The following is a 26,778-nucleotide window of genomic DNA, read 5'->3' as shown; positions in this document are numbered from 1 at the left end:
CGCAAAGCTGGGTCCCACAGAACCTGCTCAGGAGCATACGCTTTTTGTAGAATTCTGGTCAGCCGTAGGGGGCGATGGCCCTCCCAGGGAAGGCCTGGTTCTCGCCACAGGTACGGAAGTATCTCAAGGACTATCACGCATAAGGGGTCTACAATATGAAGGGACGCACCTTAGCATGAACATGTCCCAATACACAGAATAAAGTACACACCTGTCAGGCTGAGAGGTCCTGTATTCGCGGAAGCTGCTGAACCCCCGACAATCCCCCTGAGATGTATTTCCCAGAACTAGTTTTCAATACAGCTCTGTAAACTACACCCCAAAGGGAAAGGGGGAATGGGACAACAAAACAACACCAGGCAGACTGCGTCAAGGCTAATCAGTGCTGAACCTGCAGAGGATAAAGAATAACATATACACTTCCTTAATTCACTTACTTAACCTTATGAATGGGAAGTCATTAATCCTTAACTAATAATTGAGAATCCTACCTGGTTCTTCTCTTGAAATTTCTTAGAGAAGCGGATAGGAAGCTGAAAATCTCTCTTACTTGCGATACTTGAAATTCCCAGCAACTTCTTACATTAGGCAAAACTGGAAGTCTTAGTTCTTTGTTTGTCTTTTTTCCAACATGCACTGGTAGTTCAATTAGATTGTCTTTAAAATGTTCTTTCTTGTCATTTCAAAACTTTTCAAACTATTTATAATTATCTTGAATCTTTGAATCCTTGAAGAAAGAGGAAACACGTGCTAACTGCACACGCAGGTTATTTCCATTAAAATTATCGATGAACTTCACATAGAAATCTTCCTGGTTGAAGAACACGCGCAAATGGATGAAGACGCGCGATCAAAATAATCCACACGCGCAAAAAATCCACACGCGCAATAATTCACACGCGCAATAATTCACATGCGCAATAGTCCACACGCGCAATAATGTTCTCCTGCGAGACACGCGAAATAAGAACACCCGCGCTATTGAGTTCAAACGCAACGAAGTGATTCTCACGCGCAAAATCACTCGTGATGGAAAAAACACACGCGCACTCACATGGCCCGCGACGAACAAATTCTCCTGCTTTGTACCCTCGCGCTAAAAATCACACGCGCTTTGTATTTCACACGCGCTTTGTACACCCGCGCTAAAAATCACACGCGCTTTGTATTTTACACGCGCTTTGTATTTCACACGCGCTTTGTATTTCACACGCGCTTTGTATTTCACACGCGCTTTGTAGTTTTCACGCTGCGTATAGCTTTTGGCGCAAAGGATCACCCGCGCAATAAAACACACGCGCGTTTAAAATGGCACGAGACCAACCTCTACTCGCGCTCGGAATACACACGCTAGAAAGCACGCGCTCACTTGAATACGCACGCGACAGTCAAAATCTCGCGCTAAGGAACACCGCACTGGAAACACAAGCGCACTCCGATAGTTCAATAGTTTTAGTAGAAACACTACTTTTAACGAATTTTCAAGGAGACTGTAATAAAGATGAACAGATTTACAGTAGAAATAAAGTCACTTATCTCCTGAGCGAATTCACAAAGATTTCCTGCTTTTCCTATCTTCCAAAACGAATTCCTGCCAGCTGAAGACTTCTCCTGAACTCCCAAGAAAGTAGCCGCTCAACTGCTGAGATCTGAAGGATAAAATCCACCAGGCCTAATACTAAAGCAGGAGCAGCCACTGAACACGTCCTCTCAGATGGGGTTTTGATGATGAAAGGCACAGAGTGACAGTTTAGAATGTTCATTGTTGTTCAGCATTGTCTTCTAGCCAATCAGAGCTGTCACTGTGAGGCTCCATCTTGCCTTGGGTCAGAACCAGGATTCTGAATCAACAAGTTAAGGCCTAACCAACTATAATGGAAAACTTCCCACCCACACAAAGCTAATCTGAAAAGGATAATAATAAAAAGGAAACTTGAATAAGAGAAGGAAACCTGACAGTACCCCCCTCCTAATGCCCAGTCTCTGGGCCTATCTTGTGTGGGTTTTTAGCATGAAACTTAGCCACTAAACGGGGGGCATGTACATCAACTGAATCTTCCCAAGATCGTTCCTCCGGTCCATATCCCTCCCAATCAATCAAATACTGCAACCTTCCCCTCACTTTCCTAGAATCCAAAATTTGTTTAACCACAAATTCCTCAGATGAATCCTCCAAAATCACAGGGGAAGGTGGTGTTCTGAATCTAGTTCCTGAACAAACTGGTTTTAAAAGACTAACATGAAAAGTAGGATGTACCTTCAACTGCTTGGGTAATTTCAATCGTACTGCCACAGGGTTGATGATTTTCTCTACCTCAAAAGGGCCCACAAATCTTGGACTGAACTTATTCTTCCCCTTAATTTTCAGGTATCGGGTAGAAAGCCAAACTAAGTCTCCCACCTTATATTCAGGTCCAGTTTTTCTTCTCAAATCGGCATATCTCTTATATTTCAACTTACTTTCTCCCAGAACCTTTTTTGCTCTATCCAAGTTATTTTTCATTATCAACAAACGATCTTCCACTCTAGGATTCCCTGAATCTTCCTCCAACACCTCAAAACTCAGAAAACGAGGATGAAACCCACGACCCAACAAGAAAGGGGACATAGAAGTAGCATCTTTTCCACAATTGTTGTAAGAGAATTCTGCCAACCACACCAAATCCACCCATTCCTCTCTAGCTTGTAAATAACACCTTAAAAACTTCTCCAATTCTTGATTTACTCTCTCCACTTGTCCATTACTTTCCGGATGATACCCAGAAGTCAAACTAACTTCCACTCCAAGTTTCTTACAGAAGGCCCTCCAGAATTTTGAAATAAATTGAGATCCCCTGTCAGAGATAACTTGACTTGGGAGTCCATGTAGTCTAACTACACCTTGCAAAAAACTATGAGCCAGTTTTTCCGCGGTAACCTCTCCCTCTATTGGTAAAAAATGTGCTTCTTTAGTAAGAAGATCGACCACAACAAGAATGGTAGTACAACCCTTATCTTGAGGGAGATCAACTATGAAATCCATAGAAATTGTGTGCCAAGGACGAGGAGGAACAGGTAATGGCTCCAATAAACCATGCGGCTTCCCAACTTGACTTTTCTCTTGTGCACAGACTACACAAGTTTTAACAAAATTCAAGGTGTCTTGGCGAATTTTTTTCCACCAAAAATTCCTTCGAACCAGTTCCAGAGTTTTTCTGAACCCAGGATGTCCTGCTAAAATGGATTCATGACAATTTCTCAAAACCTTTTCTCTCAACTCATCAGTAGGTACATAAAGCTTGTTATCAAAAAAAGGAAGATTGTCTTTCAACTTTCTAGCTGGATCCAGTCTCACCCACTCCTCCATCTTCTGCAAGGACATATTTTGACGAACTTCATTCAAAAAATCAATTTCTTTAATGGCTCCAGCTAACAAAAAACGTTCTGGAGCATTTATAGGTTCTGGTTCTATAATCTCTTTGTCTTCACTTCCAGGAAATTGGCGAGATAACGCATCAGCTTTTTTGTTTTGACTTCCGGGTTTAAAAGTCACAATGAAATCATAATCTGCAAAGAACAAAGACCAACGAAGTTGGCGTGGAGACAAAGTTCTGGCAGATTTTAAAAACAATAAATTTCGATGATCAGTAAGGACCGTTACTGTATGTCTTGCTCCTTTAAGAAAATGTCTCCATTCTTCAAAAGCGGACTTTATTGCTAACAGTTCCCGATCAGCAATTGTGTAGTTCACTTCAGCAGCAGAAAACTTTCTAGAAAAGAATGCAACTGGATGTATTTGACCAGTAGTTTCATTCCTTTGAGAAAGCACCGCCCCCAACGCTAAATTTGAAGCGTCCGCCTCCAAAAAAAAAGGTTTAGAAAGATCTGGATGAATTAGAATTGGACTAGAAGTAAATCTTTGTTTTAACTCTTGAAAAGCCTTTTCTGCTTCAAGGTCCCAGTCAAATTTCACTCCTTTTTTCAAAAGCCTCGTTATAGGAGCAACCAGCCGAGAAAAACCTTCTATAAATCTCCTATAAAAATTGGCAAATCCTAAGAAACTTTGTATTTCCTTAACCTTAGTAGGAGGGGGCCATTCAAGAACGGCTTGCACTTTTTTAGGATTCATTTCTAAACCCTTAGGTGAAATTATAAAACCTAAAAACTCCACAGAATCGGTATGGAATTGACTTTTTTCCAATTTGGCAAACAAATGATTTTCTCGCAACTTTTGTAACACCAAGCGCACATGTTTCTGATGTTGATCTAGGTCAGAAGAGAAAATCAAAATATCATCGATATAAACGACAACAAAAATATCCAAGTATTCTCTAAAAACCTCATCAATGAAAAATTGGAAAGCCGCTGGAGCATTACATAGACCGAATGGCATAACTTGATATTCAAACAGCCCAAATCTGGTCTTAAACGCTGTCTTCCATTCGTCCCCTTCCTGCACACGTACAAGATGGTAAGCTCCTCTCAGATCTAATTTTGAGAAAATATTTGCTCCTTGTATTTGATTAAGCATTTCTGAGATGAGAGGAAGAGGATACCGGTTCTTAATAGTGACTTTGTTAACTGCTCGATAATCTATGCAAGTTCTAAGCGAGCCATCCGGTTTTGGTACAAAAAATAAAGGAGAGGCCGCAGGTGACTTAGAATGACGAATAAATCCTTTGGCCAAATTTTCTGACAAATATTCTTTCAAATATTCATTCTCTTTCTCAGTAAGAGCATATACCCTACTACTAGGCAAAATTGTTCCTGGCTCCAGTTCAATTTTACAATCAAAGGATCTATGGGGTGGTAATTCTCCTGCCACTTTCTCATCAAATACGTCCCAGAACTCTTTATAACACTGGGGAAGTTGACCCACTACAGCTCCTACATCATGACCTCCAATTCCAGTCTCAGCCAGAAAACTAGACACGGAATTACTTTGTTTTACCTCTTCCTCTAAGAGACTTCCTGAAAAGCAATTCTCTTTACAAAAATCGGATTGCATGTCAATTGTCCTAGCACTCCAATCAATTAGGGGATTATGGAGAGTAAGCCAAGGCATGCCCAAGATAATCTTCAACAAAGGGGCATCAATTAACTCAAACGAAATTATCTCTTTGTGACCTCCTGATAACTCCAAAGTTAAAGAACCAGTTCTATGAGTAATAGGACCAGAAGATAAACATGTACCATCAACAGCCCTAGCCTGCTCTACAACCTCCTTCAGAATAATTGGAATTCCCAATGATTTGGCCAGACCCCAATCCATGAAATTCCCAGTCGCACCCGAGTCAATCATTACAGGACCATTTCCCTTACACTCCAAATCAAAAAATAAGGATACATTTATGGTTATATGAGGAACCGCTGTCTGCACCGTATTAGCGATCTGTTGTACCTTGACTGCTGAGGAAAAAGTCTTCTTGGGAGTGTAAGGACAGTTTCCTAAAAAGTGCCCATCTCTTCCACAGTATAAACACAGATTATTATCTCTCCTCCTAGTCTTTTCCTCCACTGTTAATAGGCCTCTGATTCTTGGAGATGAATTATTCCCTTTGGGTTTACTCTCTATTTTAGGTCTATCTACTCTAAGTATAGACTTTACATCACTCTGACCATGACGTCTCTCTGCCTTCCTTTCACTCAAACGGAAGTCCAATTGAATAACCAAATCAATCAGACCTTCACAAGTAGGAGGGCGTTCTACTACTCCAGACAAAGCATCCTTTAACTCATCTCTAAGGCCCCGATAAAACAACGAGGCCTGTTTAACCTTGGGCCACTTGCTTTCTAACACATGGGACTTAAATTGTGTTATATAAGCAATCAAGTCTCTATTACCTTGTTTTAATTCTAAAAGTTCACCATCCACTTCCTGAGATAACTGTCTCCTATCAAACATTTTTCAGAATATCTCTAAAAAACTGGTATAATTTTCTAAAACCGCACTCTTTTGACTCACCAACAATCCAGCCCAAGCAGATGCCTCCCCAGAAAGATATGACAACATAAATGTTATCTTAGAAGCATCCAATGGAAATAATTCTGGTCTACTCATAAAATGTAATTCACATTGTGTTAAGAACACCCTAAATCTCTTGGAATCCCCATGATAACGTTCTGGGGGCGCCAAAGGAACTGGCATAATTATACTCCTTACCCCTTCTGCCACTGAAGGCGCCCGTTGTATGTGTGGTAACTGATCTTCTCTTTCTAACTCAGGTGGAGAACCTGCGCCCCTTGAAACCTCATCCTCTATCCTTTCTCCCCTCTGTTGAATTTGTGTAACTTTAACACTTAAGTCATCTACCTTTTGACTAAGTAAGGCATTTTCTTCCCGAGAAATTTTCAACTCCTCCCGTAACTCCCTAATCAAAGATCCTAACATCTCCATGGATTCGTCGGGGTTCATGACAGCTCGGGCGGACTAAATTATTGGCCTTTCATTCTGTCAGGCTGAGAGGTCCTGTATCCGCGGAAGCTGCTGAACCCCCGACAATCCCCCTGAGATGTATTTCCCAGAACTAGTTTTCAATACAGCTCTGTAAACTACACCCCAAAGGGAAAGGGGGAATGGGACAACAAAACAACACCAGGCAGACTGCGTCAAGGCTAATCAGTGCTGAACCTGCAGAGGATAAAGAATAACATATACACTTCCTTAATTCACTTACTTAACCTTATGAATGGGAAGTCATTAATCCTTAACTAATAATTGAGAATCCTACCTGGTTCTTCTCTTGAAATTTCTTAGAGAAGCGGATAAGAAGCTGAAAATCTCTCTTACTTGCGATACTTGAAATTCCCAGCAACTTCTTACATTAGGCAAAACTGGAAGTCTTAGTTCTTTGTTTGTCTTTTTTCCAACATGCACTGGTAGTTCAATTAGATTGTCTTTAAAATGTTCTTTCTTGTCATTTCAAAACTTTTCAAACTATTTATAATTATCTTGAATCTTTGAATCCTTGAAGAAAGAGGAAACACGTGCTAACTGCACACGCAGGTTATTTCCATTAAAATTATCGATGAACTTCACATAGAAATCTTCCTGGTTGAAGAACACGCGCAAATGGATGAAGACGCGCGATCAAAATAATCCACACGCGCAAAAAATCCACACGCGCAATAATTCACACGCGCAATAATTCACACGCGCAATAGTCCACACGCGCAATAATGTTCTCCTGCGAGACACGCGAAATAAGAACACCCGCGCTATTGAGTTCAAACGCAACGAAGTGATTCTCACGCGCAAAATCACTCGCAATGGAAAAAACACACGCGCACTCACATGGCCCGCGACGAACAAATTCTCGCGCTTTGTACCCCCACGCTAAAAATCACACGCGCTTTTTATTTCACACGCGCTTTGTACACCCGCGCTAAAAATCACACGCGCTTTGTATTTTACACGCGCTTTGTATTTCACACGCGCTTTGTATTTCACACGCGCTTTGTAGTTTTCACGCTGCGTATAGCTTTTGGCGCAAAGGATCACCCGAGCAATAAAACACACGCACGTTTAAAATGGCACGAGACCAACCTCTACTCGCGCTCGGAATACACACGCTAGAAAGCACGCGCTCACTTGAATACGCACGCGACAGTCAAAATCTCGCGCTAAGGAACACCGCACTGGAAACACAAGCGCACTCCGATAGTTCAATAGTTTTAGTAGAAACACTACTTTTAACGAATTTTCAAGGAGACTGTAATAAAGATGAACAGATTTACAGTAGAAATAAAGTCACTTATCTCCTGAGCGAATTCACAAAGATTTCCTGCTTTTCCTATCTTCCAAAACGAATTCCTGCCAGCTGAAGACTTCTCCTGAACCCCCAAGAAAGTAGCCGCTCAACTGCTGAGATCTGAAGGATAAAATCCACCAGGCCTAATACTAAAGCAGGAGCAGCCACTGAACACGTCCTCTCAGATGGGGTTTTGATGATGAAAGGCACAGAGTGACAGTTTAGAATGTTCATTGTTGTTCAGCATTGTCTTCTAGCCAATCAGAGCTGTCACTGTGAGGCTCCATCTTGCCTTGGGTCAGAACCAGGATTCTGAATCAACAAGTTAAGGCCTAACCAACTATAATGGAAAACTTCCCACCCACACAAAGCTAATCTGAAAAGGATAATAATAAAAAGGAAACTTGAATAAGAGAAGGAAACCTGACAACACCCCAGTAGGGAATGAGACCAGGAGAGTAATTGCAAGGAAAACAAAATTTATATAAGTAAATGAATGCAAGCAAAGAACTCTGCTGCCCGAGAGCGCCTTGCCAACAGATAGCACATTAAGAAGGCACCAAGCGTCATGAGTGACATCACATATAGGTAACAAACTAACAGAATCGATTGGCTAGATACGTATATTCATCCCAGCTCCATATGGGATGCCTGGGTACCCTTGGTTGCTGTCTTTCCATCAGTCACAGTGCACGTGGTCAGCTGGGCTCATCGTCGCATGGTGAAGGTTGTTCGAGGTTCACAAAGATGACATAATCCTATCTAGGCTAAACTAAACAACAGATACTGGCATGCAAAGAATAATGACTGGCATAAACCATTGCATCAAAGGGGGTAGTTTATATAAAAGTAGGCAAATATATGTACATTCTAACCCATGCTTTTATGGGGGCATGGGGCAGGGGTCTTTCTCCCAGGTGCCTTATCAGAAGGTTTGATCTGTGATTTGTTGTCCTTGGGGCCTCACGATTTCAAACGCATGGGGGATAGATGTTAGTTTTGGAAGAGAATATATGATCACTCTGGATTAGGTATATGGTGGGCAATTTAGGGTGGTCCGGGGGAAGGGTCTGGTGAGCAGATGCATTCAAAGGGAATAGGGGGCATGGGGCCATTTGACCATGGCTTGGCAGGGAGGGGGTGGAAAGGGCATGAGTCGGTCAGCAGAGTTGGATGGGGCACTGGGTCTGGAGCAGGCCTTGGTCTTGCATTCTGCGATGAGCACATTTTGTCAGGGCTCGATACTCGCTAATGGCAACAATAAATGGCTTAGTTTCTGCGAGAACCGGACTCGCGCGCAGCTGGCAAGGGCTGGAGGTGGCGGGGGCTGGCTGTGCGCAGCGCTGGGAGAGGGAGAGTTGACATTTCGGCGGAGTGGCAGTGGGCCTAGAAAAAGATGGTGTTTGGAAGGGCACAAAATGGAGTTCAAGCTTCAAGCATTAGTTAGACTTTTACACACATATATCCAAGATGGGTGATGCAAATATGTACAGGAGGTGTGGAGATGTCTCCCCACTTAGCTCACACAACATCTACCTACTGCGGGAATGGTGCAGGGGACAGGATATGTTTTCCCCCAACAGGTTTCACACAGTTCCAGTCCTTGTAGACTCCGTAGGGACCCTCTGGTCTGGGTGCATTTGATGGACACACGGTCCACCCATTACAGATCACGCAACCAGTGGCCCTCTCCCTAATTTGACCTTTTTTATTTGGCTGTGGCACTTTTTCTAAGTTTGCTCACTTATCACTGGCTCCTCTCGGCAGCCTTTCATACAGCTTCTTGCAATTTACTATGTTCATCTGCTTCGCTAAGGTTTCATTCATCAGAGACCTTCGAGAACTTGCCGATTGCACCCAACCCCTCCGATTTAATATCTCTGATCAGTCTCTCATACGTGCCCTGGGTCTCTTTCACTCATTGAGACTCACCGGTCGCATTTGTTGCTTCTTGGGCTCTTTCGCACACACGGCAGTCCTGCACTTTGAGGTCAGGGTCTCACCGCCTGCCCCTCAGACGTTCCTCTGTCAGCCTGTCTGCCCAGGAGAATGAGTAGTTTCAAAACCATGCTGGAAGGGCCGCTCGGGGAATACGGCTCCCTTCCTTTGACCTGTCCGGCTCACTGGAGACATGGCTCCCTCGCCACGCTTCTGCTGAGCGCCCTGCTCTGCAATTTCTTAGGCTTTTCACTTCCCACTCTGGTCTGGTCCTCAACGGCCCTTCGGGTTCGGTGGGAAGAGGGGTCTGGTAAGGGAAGTGGTTGTTATGTCTTTTATGGATCTCCGTGTTACTCCATGGTTTAATGTATGCGTTTCCTGATTGCCTTTTTCTGATCTCCACGTCCCATAGGTTTGAAGGGGATACAGGATGCGATTGATGGTTAATGTCAAGGGAGGGTAGGTGTAGGTGGGTATTAGGAAATGGGGGATACCTGTCTCGCCCTCAGGCGATCCCTCTCCAATCCCCAAGGGCCCCATACTCGTGTGATCCTCCCTCGCTTGTCCACCTCCAGTGTTGGAATCCAAGAGCGATGGCCCTTAACTGGCCACCTGAGCAAGAGTTCCCCAGGGAGTAGATGTGGGAACACCTTCAGGTTTCTCACACCTTCCTGAAGCCAATCTAACTGAATTAAACGGAGGGGTGCTCTACAGGTATTTGTTCATTTTTGAAACACTAGTCTCCCTTCCGTTAATCATGGCTTGAGTTTAATTGTAATTTACGTTTTGTTTTAGTTTTTGAATTTGTCCCTGAAGAAGACAAGGCTATCGTTGAAACTACTAGTTTACAGAGATGTCATTTGGGGGTCGCCAGTGGTCGCAGTTGCAACCCCGGAGGTGTCCCTTGCTACCCCTGTGGTCTCACTTGCAACCCCTAAATAATTATAAAAAATAAATGTAAGCTCCTGGGCTGATGCCAGCACAATGTGGCTCTTTATTTTTGGAGTGGCTGGCTTTCGTGTTCAGACCTCTTAAAAAAACAGGGGTTTCCACAAGCGTAACATTTGAGCAGTGATTCTAAATAAGAAAGAATAGGAATAACAAATAATTTGTCTTTCTGGAATTCTATGTAATAATTGCTAGACTCATTAAAGGTTCATTTCAGGCACACTTGAGGGGGTGAGTCACTGATTTAGTCTGTTATTAAACACCTCAACTCAACCTTTAATCCATCATAGATCGATTAATGAGTACCAACACAGGTTGGGTGATATTGCATGTATTTGTTTTATATAAAGCGCTTAAGCGTAAGTGCTATATAATACATCATTATCATTTGGCCTTGGACGTCTGCTTGCATTCAAAGTAATTTGGTAATATGGGCCTATACACCCTGATATGAATGATACATATGGTGATCCATTCTTTTATGAAATGTATATCACATTATAGTGATATCGTAACCATATTTTTCGTAGGGTACTTGCTATGTGAAGCAACTTCCTGTTGTATCAAGGAGTGAAAGGTCGTGTTCCATCGCTTCCCGTAATGTCACTTCGGGGTAGGGTGGGGGTCAAATGACACGCTTCCTGTGATGTCAGAGGTCAAAGGTTGGGTGATGTCACTTCCGCTTCCCCTGATATTTTGGTGAAATGACGTCCCCTGGTATTTTACCATTGGACTATTCTCAAAACGGCTGTAACCACAGAAGGGGATTCACAAACTTCTTACACCATGGAGCATTGTTTGTCATCTACAAAAAGAAGTTCAATTCCTAAAAAAGTGCCCATCAAAAATGGGTATGCTGTCTGACAGTTAAATAATACTGTAATACTCAAAATTGCAAATTTTATTAATCATACAAAGTAGATTCCTAATAAAAAAAACATCTTAAAAATGATAATGTCAGATAAAACAATTACGAAACTTAAAACAACACAAGTGAATCAACATAAGTGGGTTCTAATAATATGATTAGTCCTGGGTCAACAAGTGTAACTCATTCACACTGAGAGCCCTTTGCCTTAGCAATTTTGGCTATTTCATATTCTAAATTGTACTTTATAGATTCCCAACTTGTTCAAGTTTCTATCCCTTAAACACAACAATGTTGGACATTCTTCAGGGGTGTGAAGTATCTTGTGTCGATTCTATTCAAGACAAATCTGTATTTCTATACAACAGTCTTCTTACAAAGATGATGTACCCTGTTAATAAAAAGAGGCACTATATTACTCCCAAATGTCACAGTACTAGTCCATTACTTTAACCGACTACGTAACCCCTGTCCCCATAAGGGGCGTGAAGCATGCTATTAATTACATACCTCTCTAACACAAGGGTTAGGTATCCTGGAGTCTCTCACAAGCTTGATTGGTTATTTTATCAGCAGGTTCCAATTACTAAAGAAAATCTTGCCTTGTTTCCTCTATCTTCTATCCTAGTGTACAACACATATTAGAGTTAGACTATTGCTTGTCTGATATAGTAAGTTCTCATACTGGACTTTTATAAAGAATGTCTTACGCTGTAATTTCTGGCTCACGGACTATCACATCAATGTAGATATGGGCAAAAAGTTAAACCCAGTGGGTCACTCCATTATGGTGTGGCAGGTTCCAACTTTCCAAGTGGGCTCACTGATCCCTGTAACATAAACAAAGGGACCACTACCTTAAGTCATGCTTGAAACCACAATTCACTGAATAAGGAATTAGACGGTTGTCTCCTGCAAAGACTAACTTACTTGTATGATGGTCTCTGGTCTCAAATTAGCCCAATCTCTGTGGCCGGTTTCCAAATACTCCTGATACTGGGCGCTTAAATCCCAGAGGTCTTCTCTTGTCTATGGACAGCTATAAAATAACAAATGTCCAATAAGGGCACAGTCTACCCAACACATAGGATTCAGAAATGATATCCTAATCCTTGGGGTACTTACTGAATAAATTGGAGAATTGCAGATGGTCCGTGCAGGGAACCATTCACGGACCTTACCAGGATGATATGAAAACCCTGCGATCACCGCCAGCTCGGGGATCCGTCATGACGTCACCACATGGTCACGTGATGATGTCATTGCGTCCCTGCGTCATTACGCACTCACGCGTGCGCAATAGGTCCTCGCATCTATGGGTAATGGGGTTTGAAATGCACCAGCCTGGGCGCGACTTGAACTAGACCCATGCATCTATATCAATTGTTTTTCCCTAGCCTTACTTACTCAAGTACAAGTGTGATGTACATATGAAGGTCGCCTCCGTGAGATGGACTTATATGTGACTCAATTCATTTCAAATCACAGGCCAACCCTACGCTACAATAGTGTGTGTGGGAGGCCCCACTCTATTTTGCAAAAGGCCCTTCAATGGACAGCTCTATTTTTGCAGTCTTACTCACTTGAAATCACGCTTTGCTATGGAAGGTTTGCCCATTCATCAAGGGAACAATGGATCACACCCCGACATCATCAAAATGTTTTGCGCAAAAAAAACATAGTTCAGACAAAATAAGAGTAATCCTGACAATGCAGTCAATTACTGCCATAGGTTACAAAAGTTTGAATTAATTAGACTGATTCAAAGGCATCTTAGCAGACATTTAGGTAGTTCAATATGCAATCTAATATTCCTCAGCGTTTATCAATGGGTTCAAAGTGCATTCACAAGTATTGTCATTAATTGTGCGTACAACATCTTTTGACACATCCAAGCATAGCTTGAGTAAGTATAACAGTGTAATCAGAAAATTTCAGATGTATCCAAAAACCTTTCTTTATATAAGGATGACCGAGCACTCAGATTGCCTAGGCATTATGCCATTCCACACCTTCATTCAGACCGTGAATATTGCCTTTGGACAAAAAAATCAATTTCTGTTCTAATTGGAGTACCTTTTTATTAATCCATTCCTGTGACTCACCCTTGATTTGTTTCAGAATCAACCATTCGAATTCATTACAGGTGTGTTTGCTCTCCAAAAAATGTTTGACCATGGGAGTCTGTTCGACTCCATTCCTAATGCAACTCGTGTGCTCGATCATCGTTGTCTTACATTTTCTGTTCGTCTTCCCTACATAAATGCATTGGCAGGGACATTTTATTAGATAAATTACATTGTTTGTGTTGCAATTCGTATGTTCTGTAATTTTCCACACTTTGTTAAAGCCCAAGTCTACATTCATAGTTTTTCTAGTTTGGGTACACATTATACAATTGCCACAAGGGTAATGTCCCGATACTGGTGGAAGACCCCATAGATTGGTCTGTTGGCATTCCCTCTTCTTTTTCACATCATTCCTCATGACTAGATTCCGCACAGTTGTGCTCTTTTTAAATGCTACAATTGGTCTCCCAATTTCTTTGGTCATGATTTTCTTCCAATTCTTATTAATGATACTCTTAATTTGAGGTTACTGAATGTATTCACAGACACCATCGGTGTCTCTTTGATCTTTTCATCTCTTCGTATTTGCTGGTCCAATAGAGCTTCTCGATTATTATTGAATGCTCTCTTGGCAGCTCTCTTAACCAAGGGGGCCGGATACCCTCGACGGACCAGTTTATCAATAAGATTATTGGCTCCATTTTCGTAGGATTCATTAGTACTACTGTTTTTCTTCAACCAGAGAAATTGTCTGAAGGGTAGATTATTTTTCACATGCTGTGCATGATGACTGTTATAGTGCAATAATGCATTCTTATCAGTTTTCTTAGTGTAAGATCTTATCGACAAGGACCCTTGGTCATGATATATACAGGTATCTATACAGGTATCTAAGTAATACATCTGTTCATTACTGATGTTACTGGTAAACTCAAGGTATCTGTTCTGTTCTGTTGGTTCAACAATTGCACAAAGTGCTGTGATTCTTCTTTACTACCTTTCAAAATAACGAAGATGTCATCTACGTAACATAGCCAACACAAAATATTCTCTTGGAACATATTAACATACAGGTTGGCCACATTCTGAGCCATTGCTGCCCCCCCATCGCTGTACCCTCAATCTGTTTATAGAATTGGCCCGTAAACTGAAAAAAATTGTTTGTGAGGGCCATTTTGGTACACCATTTTATGAATAAGTTAGAGACTGGGTGTTGATCTTCTCTATTGAGTAGAGTCTCCTCCACTACCTCCAATGTTGCTAATTGAGGTATATTAGTATAAAGTGCTTGAATGTCCAAGCACAGTAACACATTTTCACTGGGGTCAAAAGCATTTCCCTCGATCCTATTGATGGCATCTGTAGTATTTTTTATATAGCTTTTCATATTAAGAATGAATGGTCTTAAGTAAAAGTCCACAAATTTGAAAAGGTGTTCTAGGAGCGAATTTACTCCCGAAACGATGGGCCTGCCAGGGGGTTTCTACAAATTTTTGTGGATTTTCGGGAGAATGTAGAATGCAGGTATAGAATAGAATCGACACAAGATACTTAACACCCCTGAAGAATGTCCTACATTGTTGTGTTGAAGGGACAGAAACTTGTACAAGTTGGGAATCTATAAAGTACAATTTAGAATATGAAATAGCCAAAATTGCTAAGGCAAAGGGATCTCAGTGTGAACGAGTTACACTTGTTGACCAAGGACTAATCATATTATTAGAACCCACTTATGTTGGTTCACTTGTGTTGTTTTAAGTTTTGTAATTGTTTTATGTGACAATTTTTAAGATGTTTTTTTATTAGGAATCTTCTTTGTATGATTAATAAAATGTGCAATTTTGAGTATTACAGTATTATTTAACTGTCAGACAGGATACCAATTTTACAATTGGAGTCATACGTATTGGATATATGAACAAGGCTTTTCCCAGTGGTTAAACTATGTACTCCCACAACTACAGCATCTTAACCTCATGAAAATGTTTTTTATAAGGATTGTGTGTGATGTAAAATGTTATGGTCTTTATGTCTAATCAATTTGAATGTATATTCATTTTATTTGTGATGGTATACCAATCTCGTTGATGAAAGCAATGTTTTTATGACCATGGTTATGAGAAGGTGGACACAAACTTGAAGCACTGTGGCCCCGACGGAGGTAAATTAGGTCTTAACTATGTACCGTACATGTGTGTTAGCCACCTAGGCTCCCATTACAAAGATAATGTGTTTTGCTACATAGACCAGGCAGTCAGGATCTAACACATATAGATAGGGAATTCGAGTCAAAGGGAAATTGACAATTATCCCAGTGAGAAAAATATGCAAAACATTCCTAAGGCCTACTCCAACACTCAATATTTATTCTGACCACCTAGGACATGTTATTAATAATAATGCGAATGTACGTACTACAATACATCCATGCCATAGAGAGTAGGAAACCATTTCAAACCATAGCCAAAATCAAAAAACTTGAGTTAAAAATATTCTGTGTCACCAAAGGTTGCTACAATGTTCAGAATTAATTCACCATTGGAGAAATACAGATCAGGATTTTAAAAATGGATTAACAATCGGACAGGTAAGCACCAACATCATAATTCTTTGTCCAGGCCTCATTGAACCCCTATTGGATCAAGGAAAAATGTCCAGGGACAGGTGGGTACCCCTACCAGTAGCCCCCCAAAGAAGCTGGACCCCCGGATCAGAGGACCTCCTAAAGGTGAGTGTCACAAATAATTGCCCACCCCAGGACTCGGATTTGTCTACAGTTTTGGTGAAAATGGTTCCAGCAACATGAGCCAACCTGGTAAGTTCATGACTTACTTTCCAGGTGTGGGTGGTTTACAGGACACCATACTCAGGGACTTGTGCCCTAATCCAGCAATGATTAAGATCAACCAGAATAGCAACAAAGCACTTTCCATCGGCATGGATCTTCAAGCCTGTATCAGAGATTTTGTCGATAAAGACTTAGAAAAGGCAAGGGAACCCATGGAAATGGCTCCTGGCAGCTCAGTGGGCAAGGCAGCACAGCAGAAAACACCAGGATGGCGACAATGGCTGAAGGCACCCTCTGACGTTCTAAGCTGAAGATATGGCCGTGTGGTGGAGCCGCATCACCTCTCTGGACACCTGTAGTGACCCACAACTAAGCAAATGATCCTGGTGGGAAATGGCGGGATGCAGCTTTCAACAGTGCGCAAAACTGTTCCAGTGAGGAGGGTTCGACCCAGCAGATGCAGTGAGACAGCAGGAGTCTCCATGAAGCCCGAACTGAACCTTGAGAGTCGAAAATCCCAAACCTGGATATGCCTAAGCCACTGGATCCGGCATGTTTTGCCAAGGTAGGGCATTGAAATCTGCACAAACAGCTGGAATTGTGGTTAAAAAAAAACTCCTTCAGCAGGTCCTAAACCAGTCAGGACCAATATGCAGGCTGCTATGTTGGGCTCCCAAAGATCCCACATGGTCAGAAGGGCCTTTTCTAGGGCCACCACATGGTTACCCTGAACAAAGGGAGCCCTACACTACAAAATTGCAGAAATCAGGATTTAAAAAAATGCACTGGTGCCCCAATTGCTACTAAAAAAGCACATTGGAGTACCAATACAATAAAATGGCTTGCACCCTTGGTGAATCCAAAACAAGTCTACCTGCCACAAACCTACTCCCTTAAACATGGGGGTGAAAATCAGCGTAGGGCAAACATAAGATGCCTCTGAGAGGCATCCCTGGTACTGCGTGCTTTAGTGGTTACCTAATACCATATATCTTAATTAAGGTATAATACAAAGGGAAGTAATGGCGAGGGGACTTCAGGATAAGTCTCAATGGCCACCAAAAACAAATTCATGATCCAATATAATATACGGTAAAACAGAAAAGGTTGAGAGGCCCTAAAAAGTGGCCCTAAAATCCCCCAAAAATAGGAATTCTAAATTATCAATCAATTGATATGATATGGCATTTGTAACGCGCCTATACAAAAGTGTTTCAAGGCGCGAAATCAAGCATGTGCTACACTGAGTAGGTGCTGCAACTTAGGGATATAAAATGTTCTATTTGATTATGAACATCCCTCCCTGCTTTAATTGGTGCGGGTAACCGTGTGACCTAGGACATCTGATTAAGAATATATGTTGTGCGATCATCTGTCCGTTAACTGTAAAACTGTAAAATGATTTCCTTTTAAATGTCACACCGGTTGTTGTCCCCAAGTTACATAGTTTTCTTGATTCTTTCTTTCCTTTAGACCAACTGCCAAAGAACTGAAGCTATACAAGCAGCAGGTGAAGAGACTAGAGAAAATTCTTCATCAGAACAACATCAAGTAAATGCATTGAACTAATCATTTTATTTAACTAGTTGATTAGGTTGTTATGCATCTTCATACAAACTGCTGTTAGGCATAAGCAAAAAGTGGCCAGGTAGGTGATGCCGGATATGCTCAGATTGTAGCTTTTCTCTTTGTTTGCAATTCAACCCATGTTGAGGCAGATAGTGGTGGCTGAGAGGACCTAGTCGGAAAGCTGTAGAGACAAATAGCTGGAACAGCTGCTGATTCCAGATTTTCCAAGCATTCGACCAACTCGTAGTGGCTTGTAGCGCTCAAAGGGGAGAGCTGCGGGGCACACATGCTTGAAGAGCCTGGGTCTTTATAGCTGCTACCCAGAGGTGCCTTAGGGCTCAGGATATGGGGACTGTGATGAAGTTACCTGCTTGGTCTTAATGGTGTTTGTGTGGGCGACGTAAGTCCCATCATCTTCTACGTGATGTAGTTGCCTGGGGGTGGTATGGGCAGAATCCCCTGGTCCCCACACAACACCAGCGGCATGTGGCAGGGCAGTGCCACATTAGTTGCACTCATATTACTAGCCCTTTAAATCATCCCATCTATGTGACCTGGACAAACAGTGCCCACGGCCAAGAGGACTGGCAGGAGTTACAGGTTGATAGTAACAGCCAGGATTATCAACTTGCGTTCTCAATGTGTTTTTGTACCTGTGGGCTTCACAGCATGAGAAGAATAGATTAGTAGCTGATCCTGCCACAGTTCTTACACAGTCTCTGCATTTGTTTTCCACTATGCCCCACATTACACTGCGCACCACACCCTGAGACGTTTGGTCTGTACTTCTCTTGGGTGGGGTGCCATCAGGAAATGTTTACCAATCAGGAAACTAACTTCATGTTGGAGCTTGTCTGACCCGAAGAAGCTCCACCATATCTCTTTCGTCCTGCTCTCCCTCCTTCCCATCTGGTTGGGTACAGCATGCATCCACAGGGTTGTCAGAAAGATACCTGCCACTTTAAGAAAAACTTTGGAATGATTTGGAATCCTTTACAGGTGTGCCTGTTAGAGAGAATGTTCATTTCTGTGCCAATTCCCTTTAACTTTAGAGACCCCCAGCTCTTTTGCTGGACTCAGCGCTTTATTTAATTTTTACTCCTGAGTGAGTGGCACTTTTTTCTCACTCATTTGATTTCCTGATTTAAGATATTCTGTGTTTCTTATTGTTTTATGGAGTCTTGCAAACTCCACGGGGATCTGCGTTTTGCATTGTGACACATCACCTTTTGTGCTGTGCCACTGTGAAGGCTGTGCCACTGTGAAGTCCCTTGGACTTCTCTTGATTTTTAACTACATTTTCCTGGGTGAACTACTGATCCCAAGAATAGTAAGATGACCCCTGTCTTACTTACCTTTACTTTATATTGCTGTTGGGGGGGGGAGGGGTTACATTCCTCATGTAACATTTTGTTACACTAACTCACTTGAAAGGCTGGTGGCAGTGGTTTATTTTTTGCTACCTAGTGGCATGTATCTGCCGGCTGATTTCTCAAAATGGCCCATCTTCTTTTTTTGCCATTTCTTGTTGGTTAGTTTCATCTGGGCTTTTGCTCTGTTTGCATCGACTTTCAGTCCTTTTTGTGTTTTGACTTTGGCAGGTGGGCTTCAGCCCTGAAGCACGCCCAGGCTCCAGTGTGTCTGAAAAGGCAGGAAGTGAGGGAGGGTCCCAAAACTTCCCTGTCCTTTGTCTCTAGGTGTGACTGAGTGAAACCAGCTCCAATTGGCCGGCTGGCTGTCCTGGAGGAGAGCCACCCTGCTGTGTGATTGACAGCCTAGGGCTGTGAATGAATGGGAACATGCATAAAAAGCAACGTTTTTGGGACTAAGAGGAAAGTCGACCAATGGAGGACAACATCCGAAGCAGAAGATGAGCTAAGATGCCAGCACACACTCCCGGACCGCAAAGTGCTGGTGAAGCCCTGCAGCTGTGCTGACCCCGTTTTCAAATCGACAGGGAAGACCCGTAAAGGATGACTTCTTCCCTTAGGCTGGTAGGACCAACCAGCCTTGAGACAAACTCTATTTTGGCGTAACCCCCGACTTGCAGCAACTTTCCAAGGCTGCAGAATCCCAATAACTGGGGTACCTCGACCACCTGTCAGTGCATTGTTGTCACGCCCTCTCACACACCCCATCTCTCACTTCCCCCCTCACACCTGTCTCTCATCAGGCGCTTCTCGCCGTCGTATTCTCCATTCACATCAGTGGGGGAAGCACGGCAGGCGGGATACCATGTTGGGCGGATCCGCCTCTTTTCGCCCTTTTCCGCGTTGGCGGTTGCCATGGCGCCTCCTGCACAGCCGGTGACGCCAGGATACCAGGAAGTACCGGCAGCCCCAATCGCTGGCCGCGTTGCGCTCCACGTAACGTGCGCGAGCGGTCACGGGATGCGTCACGTGACACCTCTCACCGCTTCAAAAGAAGCCGGCAAACAAGACACTTTGCTTCACAGCTACTTCTACGGAGGACTGCCAAGAGTTACCTTTTGCTTCTTGTTTCTCTCCTTGCCTCGAACTTGGAACGCTTCACTTGGACCTGCTCTCGGATTACCCTTGGACTCTGGTGTGCTCTCTGATCTTCCGGACATCTGACACCTGTTTGTACTCTGGACTTGCTTTTGGATTACCCTTCTGTTTCTGCAAACCTCGGATTGCTTCAGGTTTTGCCACGGATCAAGTTCTTGCTCCACCAGGTGCTTTCAGGAGTGCAAAGTACATCATCTCAGGCTGCTGTGGGTTCCCCTGCTGTCTGCATAGGTTTCTTACCTATACTCCACCCCTTTTAGATAAGCTGGTGTCACTGCATCTTTTTTGCTCCCTCTGCCAATTGCCTTTTGGGTGTTTCCTTGATTATAACCCTTTGCCTTACAGCACTCAGGGGTCCTTCCGACGTTCCCGGTACCAGGCTGACGACGACACTCCCACCTGTGGCCTCAAAGATTGCTAGGGCAGTATTTTACATTCTGCTCGAGCGGTACTTGGGGACGGAGGCATTACATAACTGCACGACCATCAAGTCGGACCCATCAAGTTAGAACAATTGTCTTCCGAAGTGCGAATCCGGTCACATCTTTGTGGGCATCCAGAGGGCCCTACAGAAGCAGGAAATCGTTGTCTAGAGTCCCCTCACCAGAGTCTAGGACCGAGGGATCAAGCCACTTTTAACCAGAGCTGTTTGTTCTTCTTTGGCATTGAGAAAAAGCACCAAAACCACAAAGAGCTGCTGAATCGATGGAAATCCATTGCTGCCGAGTCCTTCTCTCGTGAGTGCTGCCGCAGGGGCCTGGCAGACGTCCTCCCTTTCGTCACCACGAGCAAGGACCAAGAACAAGGTTCTGCTGCGCTGCATCCAGAAGTCACCCAGCTGGAACAACTTCTTCAGTTCAAAGGTGTGGTATATATTATCCTTTTGCCATTTGGGGAGTGCTATTTAACCATACTCTTGAGTTGACCTCAACCCCCTTGCACTAGCCTTTCAGCTTGTACTTCTTGAAGGTGACGCCTCTCGAGTTGCTGTGATTTATTTTTGAACACTGACTATTTAAGAACATTTTTCTAAGAAGAAGAGCATCAGAACTGTGACTTTGCCCATTGACTTTGACTGTTCTGGCTCCCTAAAGGCCTCCTTCTGAACCTATTGATTTTGGCAGTGCTTGTTCTCTTACAGGTTTTAAATGTTGAACACCTTAATGCTGGGATAAAAGACTGCCTGCATCCCTTTGGGAGAACCTAACTGTTTTTATAGATTCAGTCGCTTCTGATCTAACCCTAACCTTTCCCTCCTTAATGACTCAATACTGCAAAGGTGATACAAAATAAGTGTTCTACTGACCTCAACTGACGACACCTCTGACTGCTGGGACATGTGTAATATTTGAATGAATTACTCACCTAATTTATTGTTCACTTTTTTAATTGAACCCTAATTTGGGATTAATGTTACAGCTCAATACTGCTTTTTAAAGAATGCTTTGAATATCTTTGTGTATAAATAAATGATGTATTATATAACGTTAAGTGTGTAAGTGTTTACTTGGATACCTGTATTTACTGATTTAATTATACAGCTTTACAGCTCACATTACCCCTCTTAAGATGATCCTGGCTGCTGAGTCGCACTACCAACTTGTGTAGGACAGGCCTATATTAAAAGGTGGGTTATATAATACCAAGAGATGTCTTGTGTAGTCCCACACCAGTTGGACTGCACTAATTCTTATCTACTTTATTTATTTATTTTATTAATTTATTAAGCGCACTGCAGCCCGTGGGCATCGAGACTCTGTTACAGGATACAGTAGAATGCGTGCAAGATTTCGGGTATGGGTTATATATGGTTACATGGGAACAGGAGAGGGCTAGGGGGGTGCGAGAGAGGAGGGCGTATGCATGTTTTTAGGCGAACAACCAAGTTTTGAGAGCTTTCTGGAACGTATAGAGAGAGGGTTCTGCTCAGAGAGAAGTTGGCAGGGAGTTCCAATGTCAGGCTGCAATAATAGGGAAGCCAGCCCCACCTGCTTTGGCACGTTTGACCTTGAGCAGCATGAGACGATGGGAGTAGGGTGTTTTGGTGGGTCTGGATGAGCTTGCCTTAGTTAACTTGTTGGCGTGGTGGGGTGGGGCTGTGTGGGCAATGCACTTGTGAGTGATGGCTAGCGTTTTAAAAAGGATGCGTTCTCTGATGGGGAGCCAGTGGGCATTACACCTTGCTGCGTTTATGTGGTCCCTTTTGGAAATGCTGAGGCCGGCTCAGAGTCCCTTATTCTGGATGATTTGTAGTTTCATTAGGTTTTTTGAGGAGGTGCCAGCGAAGAGGACATCACAGTAGTCCAGTTTTGACCCAATGATGGCTCTTGCAATAGTGAGGCAGTTCCCAATGGACAGGTAGGGGATTGCTGCATTGTGTTTGGTTGCATAGGCAGCAGAGGATGTGATGGCACTAACCTGCCGGGACATCTAGAGTGTGGCGTCAAGGTGGATTCCTAAGGTTTTGACTGATGAGTATACAGGGATATGTATTGGGTGTATGGTGAATGCGGTGTATTGGCTGCTGAATTATTTTAGGGTTTCTTGTGGCCTAACCAGAAAGATTTCTGTTTTGTCTCCATTGAGGCACAGCCAGTTGTCAGCCATTTAGGCATTGATGGTGGAGTAGGCTGTTTTGAGTGTATTGGTGTCGGTGTCGTGGTTACCGGTGAGGGGGGAGTAGGACTTGTCATCAACATAGTTGGTATAGGCTATGCCGATGGAGTCAAGGATGTTGAACATTGGTCTTGTGACGATGTAAAGTGTGTGCGAGATGAATGAGGCCTGTGGGACTTCGCAGTGGATGGTGGCTGGGGTGGCACAGCTCTGTTCTGAAAAAACTCTTTGCTCTTCCTTCTAGGAATGAGGCGATCCAGGCTGTGGCATTCGGTGGGAAGCAGGCTGAGGTAGTGAGGTGGTGACAGTGTGTGTTGTGGTCCACTAAGTCGAAGGCAGCTGACAAGTCTAGGAGACGGAGAAGGGCCGGCTTGCCTAAATCCCTAATTTCGTCCACCTGTTTTTTTTAACCAAGTAGTGCCGATTCTGTGCCATGGCAGGGTCGAAAGCCGGATTGTCGTAATCCTAGGATATGATTAGTTTCGAGGAAGTTTGGGACCTGTAGATTAGCTGCCTTATCTAGAATTTTTAATAAGAAGGGGGCAGTTGTGATAGGCCTGTAGTTGTTGGGTGCAGTGGGGTCAAGAGAATTTTTTTTTGTAATTTGTTTTTGGGAGTGGCCTTACCCATGCTTCCTTAAATTGTGAGGGGACGAGTCCTGAGGCAAATGATGCTTTTACAAAGGCGGTGAAGAAAGGGGCAAGGCTGGCTGTGCATTTCTTGATAATTGTGGGTGGGCAGGGATACCCTTTGCATTTTGAAGGTTTAAGGTTTTTCTATAGGCTAAGGACTTCAGGTTCGGAGACTTCTCTGAAATTAAAAGGAGGGGGGAATTCGTGGAGGGTTTGTTAAGGGTGGCGTTGGTAACTGTGCAGTGTGGGGTATTCAGGCTGTTCTGTTTGCTCTGGATTGTGCTGTGTAGGAGGTCTTCTTTTTTTTTTTTGCATCGCTGTTTGGATGTTGGCACATGAGGCTTCATCTTTTTGGTTTTTTTTACTTTTTATTGACATTTTTCAACATAACCAGCACTCATGTGCGGACATTAACCATGTTCCACAACACCCCCCAGTTGGTAAAGTACATCAGGTTAAGGTATCACATTCTTAATCTCAACTCCACAGTCATCATATGAAGACTTGTGCTGCAAAGTATTTGAAAGTCTCTTATCACATATCCTGTTCAGTGTCTTGTCCCTGTTGGGTTTATTCACCTATTTGCGATTGGTGACCCTGCACAGTGTGTTGCTCTTGCTTCCCTAGTCTTTTGGGGGCTGTGTTAGGTCACTGCCTGTCTCTTGAGCTTGCTTAATCCAGTAGTGTATGTAGGGGCCCCATATGTCTCTAGTGCCAAGTTGGTTGTGCGTTAGATAACTAGATCTGCAAACCAATTCACACCCACCCACCCACCTTCACCAACATCGGCACTCCCAACCACACAATTTTTGGAGCTCTGATCAGCGCCAGGTCAATACCAGCCGTCTCACTAGGCATTGCAGATGACATCACATCACACAATCTAGACTTCCTAGCCATAACAGAACCCTGGCTCCATGCAGCAGCGCCCAGCCATTTGACTGGCCGTTCCAGACAGCTACGCCATATGTAGGAGGGACAGACCCAATGCCAAATGTGGAGGAGTTGCCATCATATCAAAAACATCCTTGAACATGAGAGAGACGTCTGTAACTCCCCTCACTTCCTGTGAACGTCTATCAGTAAAAATGTCACTATCAGCAACAGCTACACTAAATATTCACCTCATCTGCAGACCCCCATGGCCTGTACTCACCTTTGAGAATGAGGTCACGCAAAGCATCTCTTCAAATGCCAAACCTAAATCACAAACCATCATACAAATGGATTATGTCCTCCGACGTATTCCTCATCTTAGTTATATTCGTATCATCAGCTTTGCTGCTTCGGAAAAAAAATGTCAACACCAGAGGGCGCTGTGCTCGATGTCGTGGCGTCGATGTCCCTCGGGGGCTGCCGTAGAGTCAACGTCATCTGTAGTATAAATAGCTGGAGCCGCGCCCAGTTGCTTCAGTTAAGTTTTTCCGAAAGCTTTTGCTTCGTGTGTATGAAAACGGTGCTTCAGTCTTTCAAGATGTCATCATCATCTAATCCTTCTACTCCTAAAACTGGCTTAAAAAAATGCCAGAATTGCAGGAAGAAAATGTCTAGAACTGATCCCCATTGAGTTTGCCTCTGGTGCCTGGGTACTGACCATCGAGTTGACGACTGCGGTTCTTGTCAAGCTATGACGGCTAAAGCTCTCAAGGAACGACTAGGTAAATTGGCGGTGGGGGAGGAATCTTCAAAGGCCTCTTTGAAAAAAAAGAAAAATGCTGCAGAGTCTAGGGAATCGTCCCAGCGTAAGTCAAAGAAATCTAGATCAAGGAGTCGGTCAAGAAAATCTTCTTCAAAGAAGGCACGTCACTGATCTCCCTCATCTTCTTCTTTGTCTTCTGATACAGAGGTTATCAATTGTCCATCTAAGCATGATTCCCCTAGAAAATGGGAGGCTTTTAGAACCTCAATGATGCGAATCTTCGAGAACGCGGCCCGACCCCCTCGAAGAAATCGCGTGAAGACCATGCCTCAGCTCATTCTACGGATGACAGAGGAAAGGCAGTCTAAATGCTCTAAATCCGGCGAGAAATCGTTGAGGGTGTGGTCAAGAGAAACCTCTCTGATACCTCATTAAAAGAGCAAGACAGTCCTATCGGTGCATAAATCGAAGATGTCACCAGAGAAAATGGTGCCATGTTCCAAACCTTCATTGAAGCCTGTGTCAAAGGTTTCCTCAACACCAGTGTCGAAGATGGCGTCAACACCTTCGTCGGCGACACCTCTATCTAAAGCTCCTTCGACTTTATCAAAGCCAGCTTCCGCAGCATCAACGCCATTGATGCCTTTGTCGAGGACAACGTTGATTCCAGCACCATTATCAACGCCATTGTCGAAACCAAGGTTGATGCCTTCACAATCCATGGGTATAATGTATACCCATGTACCAAGAAAATACTTTTTCAAGTCTATGGCCTCTATTTATGAGGAAGAACAATCCTCGGAGGAGGAGATTTCCCCTTTTGGCGTAAGATATGGTACAAAGAACGTTCCTGAGGTATTGATTGACCCCAAGTCAAAAATGTCTGACCTCTATGACTGTCTCCAAACAGCTAGTGGTATAGACACGTCACCTGAGTTGGAATTTGACAAACCTGACCCTGCTGATCATGCTGATTCAGCATATAGAAGTATTATGAATAGGGTGGTGGAGTGCATGGGCTGGAATAGAAATTCGCCCACCTACGAACAGGATGACATGATGGACATACTTAGTCAAGGTCCTCATAAATATCCTGTTCTTCCCTTTCATACAGCACTTCAGGGGAAGGTTATGGCTGCATGGGAAACCCCAGAATCTGGACCAGCAGTAAACAAACATATTGCTAGAAAATATAGACCCTCTGATCCAGAGTATTTAACTAAGCACCCCCTACACCTAAACGCTTTGTGGTCCAGGCAGCTACATCCACCAGACAATCTGCGTACCCCTCTATTCCCACAGATAGGGATGATAAGCGAATTGATACCTGGTCTCGCAAGATTGTTTCTTTGAGCAGAATGGCTTTAAAGTCAACAAATGTGACTTGCACCCTTGCAAGGTTTACATACACCCTGTGGGACTTTATTAGTGCGGCGGCTGAGCACATTCCTGA

General features: G+C 43.4%; 1 protein-coding gene across 1 annotated transcript in view; it reads left to right on the top strand.

Annotated features, from left to right (window-relative positions):
- CEP70 (centrosomal protein 70) overlaps nucleotides 1–26,778 on the top strand; it is a 1,232,997-nt gene that overhangs the window by 548,648 nt on the left and 657,571 nt on the right. The window contains exon 10 of the mRNA XM_069616613.1: nucleotides 17,815–17,892. Within this exon, the coding sequence (XP_069472714.1) occupies nucleotides 17,815–17,892 (78 nt within the window). The remainder of the gene's footprint in view (nucleotides 1–17,814; nucleotides 17,893–26,778) is intronic.

This window comes from Ambystoma mexicanum, chromosome 9, assembly GCF_040938575.1.
Source record: "Ambystoma mexicanum isolate Mex_15411 chromosome 9, UKY_AmexF1_1, whole genome shotgun sequence".
NCBI lineage: Eukaryota > Metazoa > Chordata > Amphibia > Caudata > Ambystomatidae > Ambystoma > Ambystoma mexicanum.
This window is presented reverse-complemented; position numbering and strand designations above follow the sequence as displayed.